At 38.7% G+C, this 16,821-nt stretch overlaps 2 protein-coding genes across 2 annotated transcripts; both read right to left on the reverse strand.

The window, feature by feature from the left end:
* Positions 1 to 1,368: 1,368 nt before the first annotated feature.
* Positions 1,369 to 9,742, reverse strand: LOC134657485 (protein toll-like). The gene is made up of 9 exons (XM_063513060.1): positions 9,542 to 9,742; positions 7,487 to 8,306; positions 6,775 to 6,947; positions 5,943 to 6,079; positions 5,094 to 5,252; positions 4,217 to 4,418; positions 3,519 to 3,745; positions 2,781 to 2,945; positions 1,369 to 2,381 (listed from the first exon to the last, which is right to left on the reverse strand). The coding sequence occupies exons 1-9, from the start codon at positions 9,723 to 9,725 to the stop codon at positions 1,389 to 1,391; spliced, it is 3,060 nt and encodes a 1,019-aa protein (XP_063369130.1). The 5' UTR covers positions 9,726 to 9,742; the 3' UTR covers positions 1,369 to 1,388.
* Positions 9,743 to 10,432: 690 nt separating this feature from the next.
* On the reverse strand, positions 10,433 to 16,801 carry LOC134657495 (protein toll-like). Its single transcript, XM_063513072.1, has 5 exons — positions 16,597 to 16,801; positions 12,558 to 12,759; positions 11,933 to 12,159; positions 11,422 to 11,586; positions 10,433 to 11,290 (listed from the first exon to the last, which is right to left on the reverse strand). Exons 1-5 carry the CDS (start codon positions 16,744 to 16,746, stop codon positions 10,475 to 10,477), a joined length of 1,560 nt encoding a protein of 519 aa, XP_063369142.1. The 5' UTR covers positions 16,747 to 16,801; the 3' UTR covers positions 10,433 to 10,474.
* Between the last annotated feature and the right edge of the window lie 20 nt (positions 16,802 to 16,821).

Here is a 16,821-nt window from a genome sequence, read left to right on the forward strand (position 1 = left end):
AAATATATTTCTAACACTTTTTACTGAATGTTTTTAGAAGTTACAGTACAGTAGAAGTTTTAGTTATCGAGTTTCAATATCTTGTCTAACTTCATTTTAGTTCCGCCCTTCTTCCTACTGGATGCATAATCCATTTGCTGGTACGCATTAATTATTATGAATTATATTGCCCACTAGTAGTTAGGTAACAGGCGCGAGTTATACCTACTCCGATAAAACAAATAGACGACATGACAAAGACCTGAACTCATTTTATTACTCATTATATTTTAGTGCCCGGGCACAGACAAGACATCCTCTAGACTGAGCATAGTAGCGCTACCTCCTCTGCTACAAATATACGGTAGTTTTACTCCATCTTCGAGTCAAAGTGTCTTTGTGTGACGTCCGTGACTTTGCACAGACCAATCACGGCACGGGACTCGCTCACCTCGTCCCCCCGCACCCCAGTATTTTTGGCAGCATCGGTTTCATGAAATAATTGCTCTAAACTCCGTCTAGAGGATTCCTAGTCTATGTGCCCGGGTATTATCAATTAATTTTAAAACGTTGTAATAAAAACAATGAGGAAAATTCTTATCACCCCAACGCTTGCTATCATTATCATTAAACCCACGAATCCTACGATGCTAATTTAGAAAATAATTATTGTTTCAACGACCCATTGTACACGGAGATAATGAGTGAGGAAAATCCTCATGAACTAATATGACAAAACCCCATATAAATAAACATCTCGTTTGACTACTTATATTATTTTACTAGTGTAATGAAAAATTACTACACTTAAATCTAAATTTTTAATTTATATTGGGGACTACCAAACAAAACTAGAATTTTAATTTTTTACCTAAGTAGTTTTTTTTTTTGTTATTTAGAATGACTCTCTATGTTGAAAAATTTACGAGGGTGTCGACAACATCGTAAAATTATTATCCTTGTTATTCACATTCCTACTTGTAAGGACTACCTACACGAAAATTGGGCACCTTACGAGTAGGTAAGTAAATATCATTCTAATTGGAGGATACTGACTCCAATCTTTGCTGACTCTAAACTAAGAAGACATAATTGTAGCAGAACACAATAAAAAAACTTGCATTAAAAAATATAAAAATAGTAGGTAAGTCTAAAGCGATGTTCAGATTTTAACATCTGCAATCTGTGTCAAAAACAGACATTGATATGATCCGATCGTTCGCGCGAAATGCACTGTAAATCATATCATAGAATTCAAAGTTACCATCGATAACCCATCAGGCTGATTATGTTAAAAGATGGATACTTATGGAATCTTAAAATGTAACCAACTTCTTACCATCTATCTACATAAGTCATAAATGCATTTTGAGATAATAACTAACCTAAGTCCTTGGAAAATATTTTTGCTAACAAGCGCTGGGTACAGCGACGTGAAACACAGGGGCTGGCAATTCCCGGAGGATATTCGACGGAAGAGTTGATACATTAACACTACAGAAACTTGCTCTGTCATTGATACCAAGTTGTGGGGGTTCTGTCACCACTGGGGTTACGGGCGAATCTTTTGCTGACGACTCCTGCGGGCTATCATGAGATTGATGTACGGGTGCGACTAGCACCAGCTTAGAAAGTGGTAGGTCATTATCCAAAGATAACCGTGATAACAACAAGGCAGGATCGGCAATTATTTCTTGGGAAGGTGGGACTGGTTTATCGTGCAATGATTGTTCTATTACAGACGATGGGACAACCCGTGGCTGGGGCATGACTCGCCGCAGCTTGTCCCAGAAGTAATGATCACTCCAGTCAAGATACGTGTTATGTTTAAGATAAAGTTGAAGTTCCTCTGGTAATTTCTTAAGCGATTGTAATTCACATAGTACTACTATCACGCGAGCTGAGCCATGCTCCATAGCATGTGCATGCGCGGCATGGAACTCTTCTAGAGCCCACTTTGATTCAGCATAGTTATCGGACACAAGCAGCAGAGTTCGCCGTGCACGCATTACGGAGTCAGTAATCTGCCGAATCACTGTTTCTCCTGGAAGCCAATCACGGCAGTGTTCTATGGTGGTGTTACCGTACCTTTCAAGTTTTTCGATCAATTTTTTGGCAAACTCCAAATCTTTATAAGCATACGATATGAACACGTCGTGTGTTTTCATGGGATCATCGGCGTCATCTTTAACTTTCAGCACATATTTCAAGCACATACCATGATTAAAAAGGAACTGATTAATGCGCGGCCGTAAACAGAGAAAAAATAGTGCTGTTAATGTCAGAATAAACAAAGCGCCTATGACTCCCAGCGATGTCGGAAGCATTTTATCATTACATAGTTTCCTCTTATCAACAACATAGTGACGGTCAACACACTGCGTCGTATTCCAATCCGTTATCTGCAAGTAAAATAATACAAATATACCTAACTACAAATGTAACGATTTCGTTTCATTGGAAAGAAGCGAGAATAAGTTCATAGCTACTCTGGAAACTATATCTAACTCAAGTTTATTAATACACGCTCACAAATAATTAGAAAAAATTAAGTGGAACTTAAGGGTAGAATTTTTGATAAGCAAAACGTCTTAATATTTGCATCACAATAACTACTAAAGTATTTAAGCTAGTTTTTAATTTCTTTTAGTAATACACTGTATATATCCTGTTTGTAAATAAATGATTATTCAGTACTAAAGTATTTAATTTACCCATATTCCCTACTATTGTGTATTATCTTTGGTATTGGCAATAAGTTAGTTATTTACTATTAGCTGTCTATTAGGCTTGAGAAATACCTTGGCACGTTGAAGCGACGCGATCGCGTATTCGTCTTCGCACTCACAGGCGAGCGGGTTGCCGGCAAGCGACACCTTGTAGTCGACATGTTTGCTCAGATTCAGGAGCGTCTTCGCTGCCGCCGATGTGATGCGCGCGATGCTGTTGTTGCGCACGTCGAGGACCTGCGTTTATGTACATTTTCTTACATAGCATGAAGTATATTGAAGATCAATGGATAATAATTGGTTCGCGGTAAATTAAAGTAAGGCCAAGAAACGAGATACAGAATGTACCTAAATTAGTTAAACAATCTCACCACTATCGCTACGCCTGAATGAAATGCAATGCTTTGTAAGCAAGTATGATAAAAATATCACTGGAAGTATTAAAAGTTGTACAAAATTGTTCATATTGTCTATGACTGAGTAAATGCATCCAGAAAATGGGGTAGGGAAGGCTGCGTACCTAACTCTTCAGTCACAAAAAGATATCACATCAAGACTATTAGATATACTAGTAGCTGCTTTGCGTTTAGGACTCGTGATTTAGAAAAGCAAGCGCCTCATAGGGCATCTTCATCTACTTGACTAATAAAGGAAAGGCCCAAGTAGATTCAAGTAGATGTCAGCAAAGCTACGAGTACTAGATTGGCACACATGCATACATATTTGTACGTGTACGTGCTACTATATACTTACGCAGTGCGCTACAAGGAAAATCCTTCACACAGTAAACAACAATATTTTTTTACTAACACGCAAGGTATCAGGTATGTCCTCTTTATAAATGTTGGTTATTTTGTTATTAGGGGCATGCAGTTCCACTAGCTTGAGGCGCGGCACGGCAGTCAGCGTCCCGGGCGCAACGTGCAGCGCTACCGGGTAGCCAGGTGTACCCGGCGGCCAGCTTGGAGCCGGTGGCAGCGCACCCGCACACCGCACCACCGTCGCGTTGTCGGGCTGCCGTTTTACGCACGAACATCCTGTAAGAACATAGATTATTATTTAGTAAATAATCCCTGACAGACAATCCAAACCGGATGCTCAAATCAAAAGGCACGTCTCCGCCTGTAGCCCTCATTGTTTTTTTTTACAATCACGCAGTATTCACTTAAGTACTAAACTATTTTCGCCATTATGATTTATGGACAAGATTTTAGAATTTTTGAAAGTCTACAGGGCATTTAATACGCAGGTACATTGAGTCATTGAATTCAAAAACAAATTTCATAAACGTTACGGATATACCTACTTTTATAAATCGTTTTAAATATTATACATATGTATAATACCATTAAGTACTTATCTGAAAATATAATTTATTTTAATTACAGCCCATGCAGTGATTCGTCTAGTCTAGACTTGATTATTATGAACATTTTGTGGAAAACCCTATCATATCGTATTGTAATGCATATTCTCACACTCTAGTGAACGAAAGCTGAAATGATTACCTGTAGGGCAGGGACCATTGTACGAGCAAGTCAAGCTTTGAGGGTCGTGGTCGAGTAGCTCTGCTAGTCCGGACGGCGTCGTGCACTTTACATGATTAGGCTCCTCTGGCGTAAATAGCGAGCAACTGCGCAGCAACTCGCGAAGCCAGTACGCATTACAGTCGCATGCCAAAGAGTTCAGTATTAGGTTAACTTGTACGCGCTGAAAGAGTAAATTATCATGTTAAAAGAGAAAACACCGGCTTGGCGTTCTGATTGTCGCTATTTGGGTACAGAATCATTTATGTCATAATTTATCACTGTATACCTACCTAGATACCTACCGATACCGTAACATACCTACGTCAAGTTAAATACTTTTGGTGTTGCTCTCGTAAACAAATTTTAGATTAGCGCTACCTGGCAAATTGTGTAAGGTAGGTTTGTGTTTTTGTGTTTTTGCCTATCAAAACTATGATGAGATGCGTTATTTGTATATGTCGGCGGGTGATCGTAAAATCAGGCCGATCGCAAATCTCCTGTTTAATAATATGTTTTGACGGTAGTCACTTTAAACCAATAGATAGGTAGGATAGGTTCGTTAGGTTGTCCAGAAACATGAGCCCCGCGCGGGGCTCCGTCAACTCAGGGAACGAGGAACGAGACAATGATTTCACAATATGCCTAGGAAATTCATGATCTGCCTGATTTTACGATCGGCTGCCGACATAGAGAACTTGGATACAATACTTTGAAATGTGCAAAATAAAATATTGTTATTTGTTTTTATACACAACAGACACAACGGTAATAGGCTGTATATTAACATAAAATCTATTTCTATTCAGTAAGCTCTTTTAAGTACTTAATTGTTAGGCTAAAAATGATTTTTGTTTACCTTACGAGTTCCACCATTTCGAGATAAACTTTCGTTCCGACATTGATCGAAGTCGCTTTTGTTGATGATAATTTGCAATGGGTTTTTGTTATTGTTATTATTTTTCATACTAAGCTTTACTGGCTTATTCTCAGCGCGTCTCATTTTCAAATTGCTGTACTGTAATAATAATAAATATAAAGATGAATTTACAATTGACATCAGCCAATTAGCCGGTAATTGCTAATTCTAATGTAATAATTTACGTAGGTAGGGACCTACCCTATAATAAAGGATAATATTTGAGTCCACATTAATATGCATGTTATTTTATTTGTTAGGAAAACTTACAGCTAGAGTAACAGGTTAGGTAAGAACATTATGTTTTTTTTTTACTCTGTTTAATACGCGTTAATACTTACAACATTAACAACTCAAATGTTAAACTCGTAACAGGTGTCACGTGACCGTAAGACTGTCACGTGACCGTAAGACGGACACGTGACCTGATCCAAAAACTGTTACAATGCATTGTAATGTCATTGAGTTTTTCTTTATTGATTTAAATGCCATCTAGTGAGTTTCCCTCTAACTGGTATTAATATAACTCGAGTACTAACAGTGATGTGCTTAACGATTTCAAGTAATGCGACGAAATAACGCTAGATGGCGTTAACCTCAATTATACATAGTGCTGCAGACATTTTGCACTAGTCATTGAGTTTTCACTTCTGCAGGCACTCCCGGAGTGCAACCCGTTGATTTTTTTAACTCTATTTTGTGAATAAATTACCTAGCCAATAATAAAATATTATATTCAAGGGTTCATTAGCTTCTCCTGTAACTACTTCCGAGTTACTGTTTACTTACCCATAAAAATTGGATGTTATTCTTGTCAAGAAATATTTCAGTGAGGCAGTCATTCTCGGTCCAATCACTGCAGATTCTCGTCGCATTAGTGTTGCGCAGTTCCAAGCGACGCAAATTCTTTGGCAACCCTGATTCAACTGTCATAAAAACAATACAAAATATACAAATCAGTCATTAGAATCTTTTGTACTGTGAAGTCTGACAGGACCGATAAACTTTTATAAGCTGAGCAATTTCGTAGAGCTGCGTTGTATAGTATAACTATTTATTGTGAATAAAAAAGTTGTCAGCCGGTTGTATCGCGGTGGAAAGACCGTCAGCTAGTCACATCGTCTTTGTCGTTCTCAAATTATAAAAGCGCCATTATTAATTATTATTTAATATACTATAATACACATCCTGCTCGGAAATTTTTAGGATCAACCATTTCTAAGTTTATCAACACCAGGTTTGCTCACTAAAGTCGACAAGTACCTACCTACCTGATATTATAAGGCATAGGATAATACATGGAAATTTCTCCACCAACAACAGCCCTGCTCATAAATAAATGACGATGATGTGGGAAATGTGAATCATATAGAATAGAGAGCACATAATATGCGAATAATACGCCTATGATTGACTACTAGGGAGCCAGCGGAGCTGCGATCGGCATGTCATGAGGTCTGTCGTTATATTTACAGAAACAAAGAATAAAGCGATTATAATTTATCAGAAGTCGGTCTAACTTGTCGAGAAGTTATTCGTACAAGTTCATGGAAATCAGATAACTAGTGATTTCCCTGCAAAGTTTGTTTTTAAGCATAATTATCCTTTTTAAGTTACCTACCCTTATAATAATATTGGCCAGATCCACAGAGCGAGCCCAGAGGGTTGTTGTTGACCTTCAGAATCTTAAGCTGCTTCAGCGACTGTACGGCGCGCACCAGGTCTCGTCCTTTCAATTGGTTGTGTGAAAGGTCTAATTCATGTAAACTTGACTCTAGAGGAGCAAACACGTCACTGAAATATTAAAGGGCGGAGATCAGATTATAAAAAATATGATAATTTGATACTACTCTTTACCAGTCGCTTCCACCTAAAAGCTAGTGCCTTACGAAATGGCTTTCAAGGGCGCCGTCAAGGGGGGAATGGGGGGGGGGAAGATCCCCCCTTGGCCATCTGCCATATAACCCCCTAGCGCATCAGCTGGAGATGCCCTCGATGGCCTTAATTTATAATAAAACGAATGATTTGATAATAAAATGCTTATTGTGCATCTTTCGCTACATATTTTTGCACCGACAATTGCAGAAAGTGACAATGGCGTTATAGTAACTACACTTGTCGAACAGTGATGCTCACCTTCGGACCATTAAGAAGCAAAAACTAAATAATTCACAACCATAAGCTAGATTCGAGAATTCGGGGGCTGAGTTCAGGAAGAGTCCTTCCACCGGCCAAGGAAACTTGGGCAAGCGGGGGTATGTTTCGACTCCTCAAGGTGACTGTAGTAGTGCAAACGAAGTTTTAAGGACATCATTTCATATATAGCAACTTACTCTGGCAAAGATCCCAATGTTGTGTTCTTAAGGTAAATTCTAGTTATATTGGCACCTTCGAAGAAATCATGCGGTATCTTTTCTAGTCCACAATCCATAATCATGAGATTTCGCAGATTCGAGTCTTTCAGCCATTTTACATTATCAGGAATTGGTGCTAGTAAAATATCCATCAATAACAAGGTATTTAGTTTGGGAAAATAGGCCAGTGGCGGTAGTACCACCGGTCTTTTCAGTAGTTTAGTGTTTTTTTCCGCTATTCTAAGATATTTCAAAGAGGGCAGCCGTTGCAGCCAGTGACTTTGGTTGTGTTTTTCCGTTGCATTTACAGGCGGCGGCAGCAGCAGATGAGTGTTAAACAGCAATAGTGCTTCAAGTGATTTTGGTAGAAGTGTTTGAATCTCCTCCTCAAGTTCCACGCCATCTTTAAGCTCTAAATTTTTCAATTCTTTCAATTCATTTAGAAAATCCTTCTTAGGGCGCGTGGCTGAATTTTCCGACAAACCAGTAATTGTAAGCTTATTTAATACCAGTCCTTTCAGATGGTAGCCTTCTAGGCGTGGTTCCGCAGGTAACGCAAACAATTTAAGGTCACAATCATTGCATGAGAATGTAATGTTAAGTGCTTTTATTGCATCGTTGTATGAGACGTTGGGAACCAAACAGCCGACAAATTCTAAGGATTTTATGACTGTGGGCCTCGGCATTGCCGGCAAAGCAGTATCATCGACTGCCAGCCCGTGACTACCAGGACGGCAGTTGCAACATATCGACAATGCCTTCTTCTCCATTTCCCATTCCACTTTTACTTGCTGCTTGGCTGAAAACATTACCGAACAATTTATGATAATGTGATATTATCTAATCTCTAATCTGTCTAATACCTTTAAACGAGCAATTCTTTTATATTTATTTATATATATATTTTGGGGATCTCGGAAACGGCTCTAAGATTTCGATGAAATTTGCTATATATGGGGGTTTTGGGGGGCAAAAAATCGATCTAGCTAGGTGAGAAAATTCTCTCGCGCATTTTTGAGTACCTAGCTACCTAATTAAGAAAATACATTAATGGCTCATTTAATCGGTCGGCTGAATTGATGTAACCTCCGCAATGTAACTAAAATCGTATTATACGAGTTCGCGCGCCGTCTAAATGAGCCCTATTAGAAAAGCCAGTAATTTTTTTTACCATCACTCAATACTCAAAAGCAACATAAAAAACCATACAAGCAAATAAGCGCCACTTTTTGGGTCTGATTGAGAAGAAACATATTTTTCACAAATATTTTTGGGAGGTCTTAAAGTGGTAATATCATAATAAAATCATATGTCTACCTACAACGGTTCTTGACACATTGACGGATAGTTTAATCATAGTACTATACACCTATTACAAATTCAATTGACTCTGATTGTCACTCGTCGGGTACGGAACCAAAAATAGGTGTTTTATAGGGAAGAAATTAGGGAGTGCTCCCGGTACTGGTTTTCTATACAAATACAGTACCGGAACCGGGAAATTCCCGGTTCTCGTGATACAAACTCAGTACCGGGAGCATTCCCTAAGAAGAAATATTTTTGCCAGCCTTGGGATAGCCCCATAATAAGTTGATAACAAGTTTAACTAATATGTACAATACAATAATAAGTTGTGTACTAGTACAATAGTAAGTTGGTTGTTAATGTCACAAAAGTTGGATCTCCAAATAAAATAAATAAATAATTGTAGCAATACAAACTTTGTTGCAGCACGACATTTGTGGCTTTCCATAGAGAAGGGTCCTCATGCTTCATGTGCAATAAGGAGCATCAGACCCGTCTGATATAGGCAACAGCCCGGTCGGCTACTAAAATGTGGCCTTCCATTATAGAAGGGTCCTTATGCTGCAAGTGCAATAAGTACCATTTTACCCGAAATTCCATTAGAAATTCTGATGCTCCTTATTGCACATGAAGCATGAGGACCCTTCTCTATGGAAAGCCACAAATGTCGTGCTGCAACAAAGTTGCAACCGAACGGGTTCGGTGAGAATACTTGACCCTCCTTCTTACCGTTCTGTCCTATTGATCCTTTTACATCGTAATAATATTTAGTCCCAGATTGATTTGCTTGTTCTCGGCAGTTGGCGGCAGTTTTGCACTTTGGGTGTATCAGCACAGCTTCCGATTCAGACGTTGTTACCAAGCATACTAGCATCGCTACCTGTACTAGCAGCTTCTTCCATAAGTATTTCATCCCTATGCACGCAGATCAAATATATGCATATAAACATGGCATCGATAATAATCACATTTTTTATAGTGTCACATTATATGAATAAGTTAAATTCGATAATTATTATAGTTGTATAGACATATACAATACTAAATTGCACATTTTCCTGTTAAGGTCGCGTTTAATATAGTTTGTTTGCGGTTTCACTTAACAGAGCGGCAGCGACTAGCCCCTACAGACCTTGCAACAATACTGATTATAATGTACAATGTCACCAATCAGGTTAAGCCACAGCGCACCGTATTAGAGTTAAAGGAATATGTAACTTGTAGTCAGAGCAACACAGATCTCAATGTATGAGGTAGGTATATTTTTCATTAAGTAATAAAGTATGTAATTCGCATATCAGAGATTTTTTTAGATACTCGTATGCTACGTGACTAATTGTCCTGAAAATATTCACGCGTCGGAAATAAGTTTGGATAAAAAAAAAACATAATATTTAAAAAATGTTTAATAACCATAAAAAAAAAAACAAATTCGCTGGCGATATGTAGAGTCGCCAATCACTTGTTGTCAAAGAATTCTCACAATTTACTAGAATTACCCGATCATTGTCGTTTATAATGCAGTAAATTCATGTTAATTCTGGGTAATCAAGGCTAGGTATCTAATGTAGTCTCATCGGTTCAGTTACATGCGCCGATCTATCTTATTACGCATATAGGTACTCGTCGCTTTTCGAGTTACCTACGTAATAACTTTTATTCTCAACAGGCGCAGGGGACAGTATCAGGCTGTCGAACGATTACTAACTGATGTTCAAACGGTTTCTTCTGTGGAAATGAAGCATTTGTTTTTATATCTTCTTTCAAAAATACAGTTGGAGGATTTATATTATTAAGCATTAATTGCATAGATTTGGAGTCTTCACGCAGAGGAGGCATGACGCGGTACAGCTTATACCAAAATTTAGGGTCTTCCCAAGCCAGGTATGTATTATTAAAGAGGTAAAGCTGCAGATCCGAAGGCAGTACTTCAGGTTTATTCAAACCGCAACGGACTATCAGCACCCGTGCTGTTCGGCGCTCCATCGCATGCGCGTGGGCAGCGTGGAACTCTTCCAGCGCCCACTTAGACTTGGCGTAGTTATCTGAAACTAGCAAAAGTGTGCGGCGAGCACACAGCACCGAGCGGGCAATCTGTTCCATCACAGCGTCCCCAGGTTGCCAATCACGACAGTGTTCTATTGTAGAGTACCCGAGTTTCTCCAATCCACTCTTTAGTTCATTAAGCCTTTCAAGATCATCATAGGCATATGACAGGAATACATCATGCGTCTTGTCCGGGTCGTTAACTTTGTCGTTAGCACTGAGAATCCAGCGGAGGCATAGGTTACGTTTAAACAATAGTTGCTTGAGTCGTGGCAACAGACGTTGCAGTATTAAACCGGCCACTACCAACGTCAATAACGGGACTGCTACACCAAACAGTATCGGCAGCAGAAGACTGGCACACAGCTCGTTTTTCGTTTTCAAAGAAACATAACTCTTATCCACGCACTGTGTTGTATCCCAATCAAGTACCTGTGGACAAGGATACATCCATGTTACATTTTAGTAACTCTTATATTTAGGTGATTCTTGTATGTTAATAGACATAGTATCAAATTGGGAATGACTCAGTAAGTAGTGGATGATTTATTTTCTTTACATACCACTCGTTTCAGGAGGCTAAACGCAGGTGCATCAGCACAATTGCATGTTAACTGGTTTCCGGCGAGGAACACAGATCGGTTCTTCCCTGTAGCATGTTCACCACCAAGTAATTGAGCTGCGGCTAGTGTGATGTGTGCGATACTGTTATTACGCACGTCTAATACCTGAAAAAAATTAAATAGAGCCTTACTACAGGCAGAAACGCAATTATTGTTATGGAATTTAAAGGTTCGTCCACACCGCTGCTCAAAAGACGTTGACCATTAACGAAGTAAACTACCTACGCTAATCTCGAAAACGTATTATCTTCATTCATTAACTTTTAACTACGCAGTTGGATCATCGAATCAAGCGATTTCTAATAATAATATATTTTCCAAACAAGTATTTAATTCAATATAAAATCATTTTTCATAGCGGACTACATTTCACATGGGGAAGTGATAGTCCACTATCCTCTTAAATACAAAGTTACCTAATAAATGAATACATATTCGAATGTGTACTAACGCGCAGGGTTTCAGGTATGTCCGCTTCGTCAATGTTGGAGATGTTGTTATTGGGTGCATGGAGCTCGACGAGTGCGAGGCGTGGCACGGCGTCTAGTATACCGGGTGCCACGTGCAGCGCCAGCGGGAAGTCTGGTACTGCCGGCGGCCAGCGAGGCGCCTGTGGCAACGCGCTCGCGCACCTAACTACCGTCGCGTTGTCGCGTGGACGTTTTTCGCACGAACACTCTGTGGAACATTTCAATCGGAAAACAGTCTAAAATGCCATTCTATTGGTGTCTTCATTCAACAGTTCTAATTCACTAAGTAGTGAAAGTGTAGTAGTGTTTAAGTAATAGAAAACAAATTAACATTTTTTTTGGATATATTTTAATGTTTGTGTTATTTCAAGTATGTCTTCAAGTTTCCGATTTAGCTCTAACATTGATGAATCACGTAGAGTTTCGGTACGCGCAATGAAGATTATATCTGGTAAACAGAAGCATTCATGCTAGCGCCGCACCGCTGTTTCTTTAAAAATTAAAAGCGAGTAGCGAGGCGTGTGCGGGCATGGGTACCGGATCAAACGGTACGATCAGGGCTTTCATAGTGATTTGGTTACACGTTACACGTAATAAAGACCCTACCTGGCAAACAGAAGCCGTCATACGGGCAGAGAATTTCATCAGGTCCGTGAGCGAGTAGCGTGGCGCGTGCGGGCACAGGCACCGATTCGCATGGGACGTCGTCTTCGAGCTCCAACATTGAGCAGACACGCAGAGACTCACGCAGCCAGTAAGCGCCGCAATCGCACGTCAGTGCGTTCAGTTTTAACTGCACTGGTGCTCGCTGTAACAGGTAAAGCCACATTTTAGCTCAAAAACACTGCACGCAAATAATGGATGTCCCCTTATTTTAGTGTTAAACATTGGCATACATAAAATATCATAGACGCACAGACTCTGATTGATGTTCTATGTAGGTATTTATAAGAGTTCAATGGTCCTAAAGCATGATTTTAAGTACATAGTGAGGGTGTTAAGTGAAATGACCTTTTTTTGCTTGATTAAAGCATGAAACTTGGCACAGTTGTTCCTTATATCAAAATAAGCCGATTAAGATCGGTAGCCCGAGGGACCCCCCGCTTAAGCCCGAGAGGGGGGGGGGGTCAAGTAGCGCCCCGCCCGGCTTCATTCTAAAAATTCTAACAGGTCCCGTTTAGCTAATAGGTCATAGTTGGTATCAATTTCGGATAAATAAATAACGTAGAATTCATTTCTGGTATAAAAAATTGCAATTTGTTGAAAAAAAAATAAAAAAACACAAAAAATCTAATTTTTCAAGTGTAATTTTTGTTTTTTATTTATTGTCAAAATTAAACTGCTTAGTTTTTCTACATACAAAAAATATGACAATAAAGCCTATTTAATGCAGATTTTAAAAACATAACTTTTACTAACCTTTATTAAAAGGAAATTGCATAAAAAAAACTTATATCGTCTCGCGCCGGTGAATATCTTTTTACCGACATCGGCATTGATATAGACAACATCCGAAGTGCACACTCTGGAGACCGATTAAATGTATTGTTTATTGTTGTAGATTCTATTATAAAGATAGAAAAGCGTACAATTTTTTTTAATGTGTCGTTCAGTGAAAAAGGGACCTTAAAAAAATTATCACAGCCAGCCTCGTGTTTGTATAGAAGCATACTCGTATTTAGTTAATGCCAACCACTCCATGGACTCCATGGTCCCTGTTCTCAATTAATAAGAAGTAAACTGTAAGTATTAAAGAATACTTGCTTATTACATTATACCACACTTAAATTTTGCGTCTTGTGTATTAATACAGTTCCTTCCCCCGACACATGAATGGGTAAATTTCGTCATTCACGTATATATGTCAGTTTCAACTTCAACCATATTCTGGCCACAGCAGGGTTGTCAGAACAGTTTGGAAACAGTCGTCTGCTCCTTGCTTTCATTCCGAAGAAGACGGACTGAGCAAGTTTAAAGAGCAACTAAAGTCTGACCCCAAACATATAATCCTATCCTGATAAGACTGCTTCTATTTCAGTAGTCGATTCATGTAAAGAATTATTTCGGGCATTTTTTAATTATTTTGCAACGGCTTTATCTGTAAGTATCACTTTACTTTGCTTTACAAGGTTATTTCACCTATCATCATATAAAGGTATAATAAAGTTTTGGCGAATGCTATTTATTTACTGCTATTGCTCCATCCTGTAGGAGCTTGAATCCTTGTATCGGCCAGGCTAAAAAGGGTCCATGCTTAGATCTCACTTTTATACACCTTATATTGAATGGGGAACCCGGGTTCAAATTCTAGAAGGCATTTATTTGTCTGTTTAGCGTGAATACTTGTTCCTGAATTACCTATGGATGTTTTGAGTGTATGTATCAAATATATATGATATATATCACGTAGTACCCACATCACAAGTCTTATTGAGCTTACAGTATTACAAGGTCGATCGAGAGAATGCTTGGAATACGAGTACGACTCCTGGTTTTTCAGGGCCCGATAGAAATAAATTAGAGTTTAATTTACCATGACGGTAAGCTTCACTTATAACCACTGATCTTTTAGTGAAACTCATTTTTTTACCACTAGGTAAATCATTTTGAGACACTGTGTTGACAAAACTTCGAAGAGTTAAAAGTCCTTATTTATGCCATCGCGAAATTGTGTAGAGAAACATGTCACAAGTAATGTTCCTCGTGAGATTCCGAATACTCCAAGAACCATGAAAAGTCCGATTCATTTAATATGATGGCCCTAGTTGCAGATGCTGTAAAACAGTCATTGCAAGGTATTGATACGCACAGTAGACACGAACGTAGTCATAGCAGCTAGACTAGATTCATGCGTACGAATATTTCCCCAACTACAGGAATTGTGGGCTCACGTTGACACAGTGGAAAACACAATTATATCACATGACACACCATTGCATCCAGGTCAGGGAATTATATTTTAAGCTAATAAAATTATCTATTCTATAAGCTAAGTAAACTATCTTTTATTTACCCTAAAAGAGAGATTCAGTGGAAAGGGGAGAAAAAGTGAATTCGAAGCATGGAATCTGTTCAGAGTTCAACCAAACCACTACAAGGATTCAAGCCCTTACAAGATGGAGCAATAGCAGTGGCTAAAAGCATTCCCCTAAAATACTAAAATGTTATTATATGATCGGTAATAAGTGCAATATTGAAGAAGGCAAGTTACACCGGGATATTGAAATGAAGAGTTGTATAATGTTATACCTGTTCTATGAGATTAAGTCACTGCTAAGTTATTTTATTATTAAATTCCATAATGTATACCTACTTCTAACAAAAGGGAGCCATATAAATGCCCTATTACGCGCAGTGTACCGAGGGGTTGATGTTTAGGTTCAATTCAGACGTTAGTTCGTCGTCAAACTTGCTCAGTCCGTCAGACTTCTTGGGAATGGAAGCAAGAAGCAGACGACGGGTTCGACACTGGTCTGACACCTGCTTTGGTCAGAATATGGTTGGAACTGACCAGAAGTAAATGCAAACCGGAATAAAAAAGGCGATGCAACTACATGAATGATGAAATGTACGCATTTATGTGTCTGGGGAAGGAACTGTATTACGACACAAGACGCAAAATTAAAGTGTGGTAGGGTAATTCGCCAGTAACTGGCCACTTTTAGTAACTGGCCACCCAAAACCAAAAATTCATTTTAGGCTAGCCAGTGGCCAGTTATTGAAAGCTGGCCAGTTATTGGAACCTTATACTAAAATGAATTCTGTTTATAGGTGAATAGAATTCATTTTTAGTTTAGAGCGGCTAGTTATTAAAGCGGCCAGTTACTGGCAAATTATTCTATAATGTAATAAGTAAGTAGATTAAATAATACTTACAGTTTACTTCTTATTCATTGAGAACAGGGACCATGGAGTCCATGGAGTAGTTGGAATTAACTATGCTTCTATACAAAAGAGAGGCTCTATGATAAATTTTTCCAAGGTCCCTTTTTTCACTGAACGACACATTTTTTTTCTAATCAAATATGATGTACGCCTTTCTATCTTTAATATATGATCTACAATAATAAACAACACATTTAGTCGGTCTCCAGAGTGTGTACTTCGGATGTTGTCTATATCGATGCCTATGTCGGTAACAAGATATTCACCGGCGCGGGACGATATATGTTTTTTTAATGCAATTTCTTTTTCATAAAGGTTAGTAAAAGTTATGTTTTTAAAATCTGCATTAAATAGGCTTTATTGTCATATTTTTTGTATGTAGAAAAACCAAGCAGTTTAATTTTGGCAATAAATAAAAAACAAAAATTACACTTGAAAAATTAGATTTTTTGTGTTTTTTTTTAAAAAAATTCAACAAATTGCAATTTTTTATACCAGAAATGAATTCTACGTTATTTATTTATCCGAAATTGATACCAAATATGACCTATTAGCTAAACGGGGCCTGTTAGAATTTTTAGAATGAAGCCGGGCGGGGCGCTACTTGATCCCCCCCCCTCTCGGGCTTAAGCGGGGGGTCCCTCGGGCTACCGATCTTAATCGGCTTATTTTGATATAAGGAACAACTGTGCCAAGTTTCATGCTTTAATCAAGCAAAAAAAGGTTCGACCTTTTTTTGTTACTTAAAACCTTAACTTACCGCAAGAACATCGGTATCGCTGGGTGTTGAAGATGCGTCTTCTATGCATTGCTTGACGTCACTGGGTAACACTTCGATAACGCGCAACAAGTTGTTGCTCAGGTTCAGCCAGACCGGCTCGCCGGCCGTCTTGTGCAAGTTTCTCTTCATTTCCAGTTCATCGTACTGCAAATTATCAAATATTGATTTACTCGAGAGATTTTGTCGGTGTGCTCAGGCTTTTAG

This window comes from Cydia amplana, chromosome 2 (genome assembly GCF_948474715.1).
Source record: "Cydia amplana chromosome 2, ilCydAmpl1.1, whole genome shotgun sequence".
NCBI classification, from domain to species: domain Eukaryota; kingdom Metazoa; phylum Arthropoda; class Insecta; order Lepidoptera; family Tortricidae; genus Cydia; species Cydia amplana.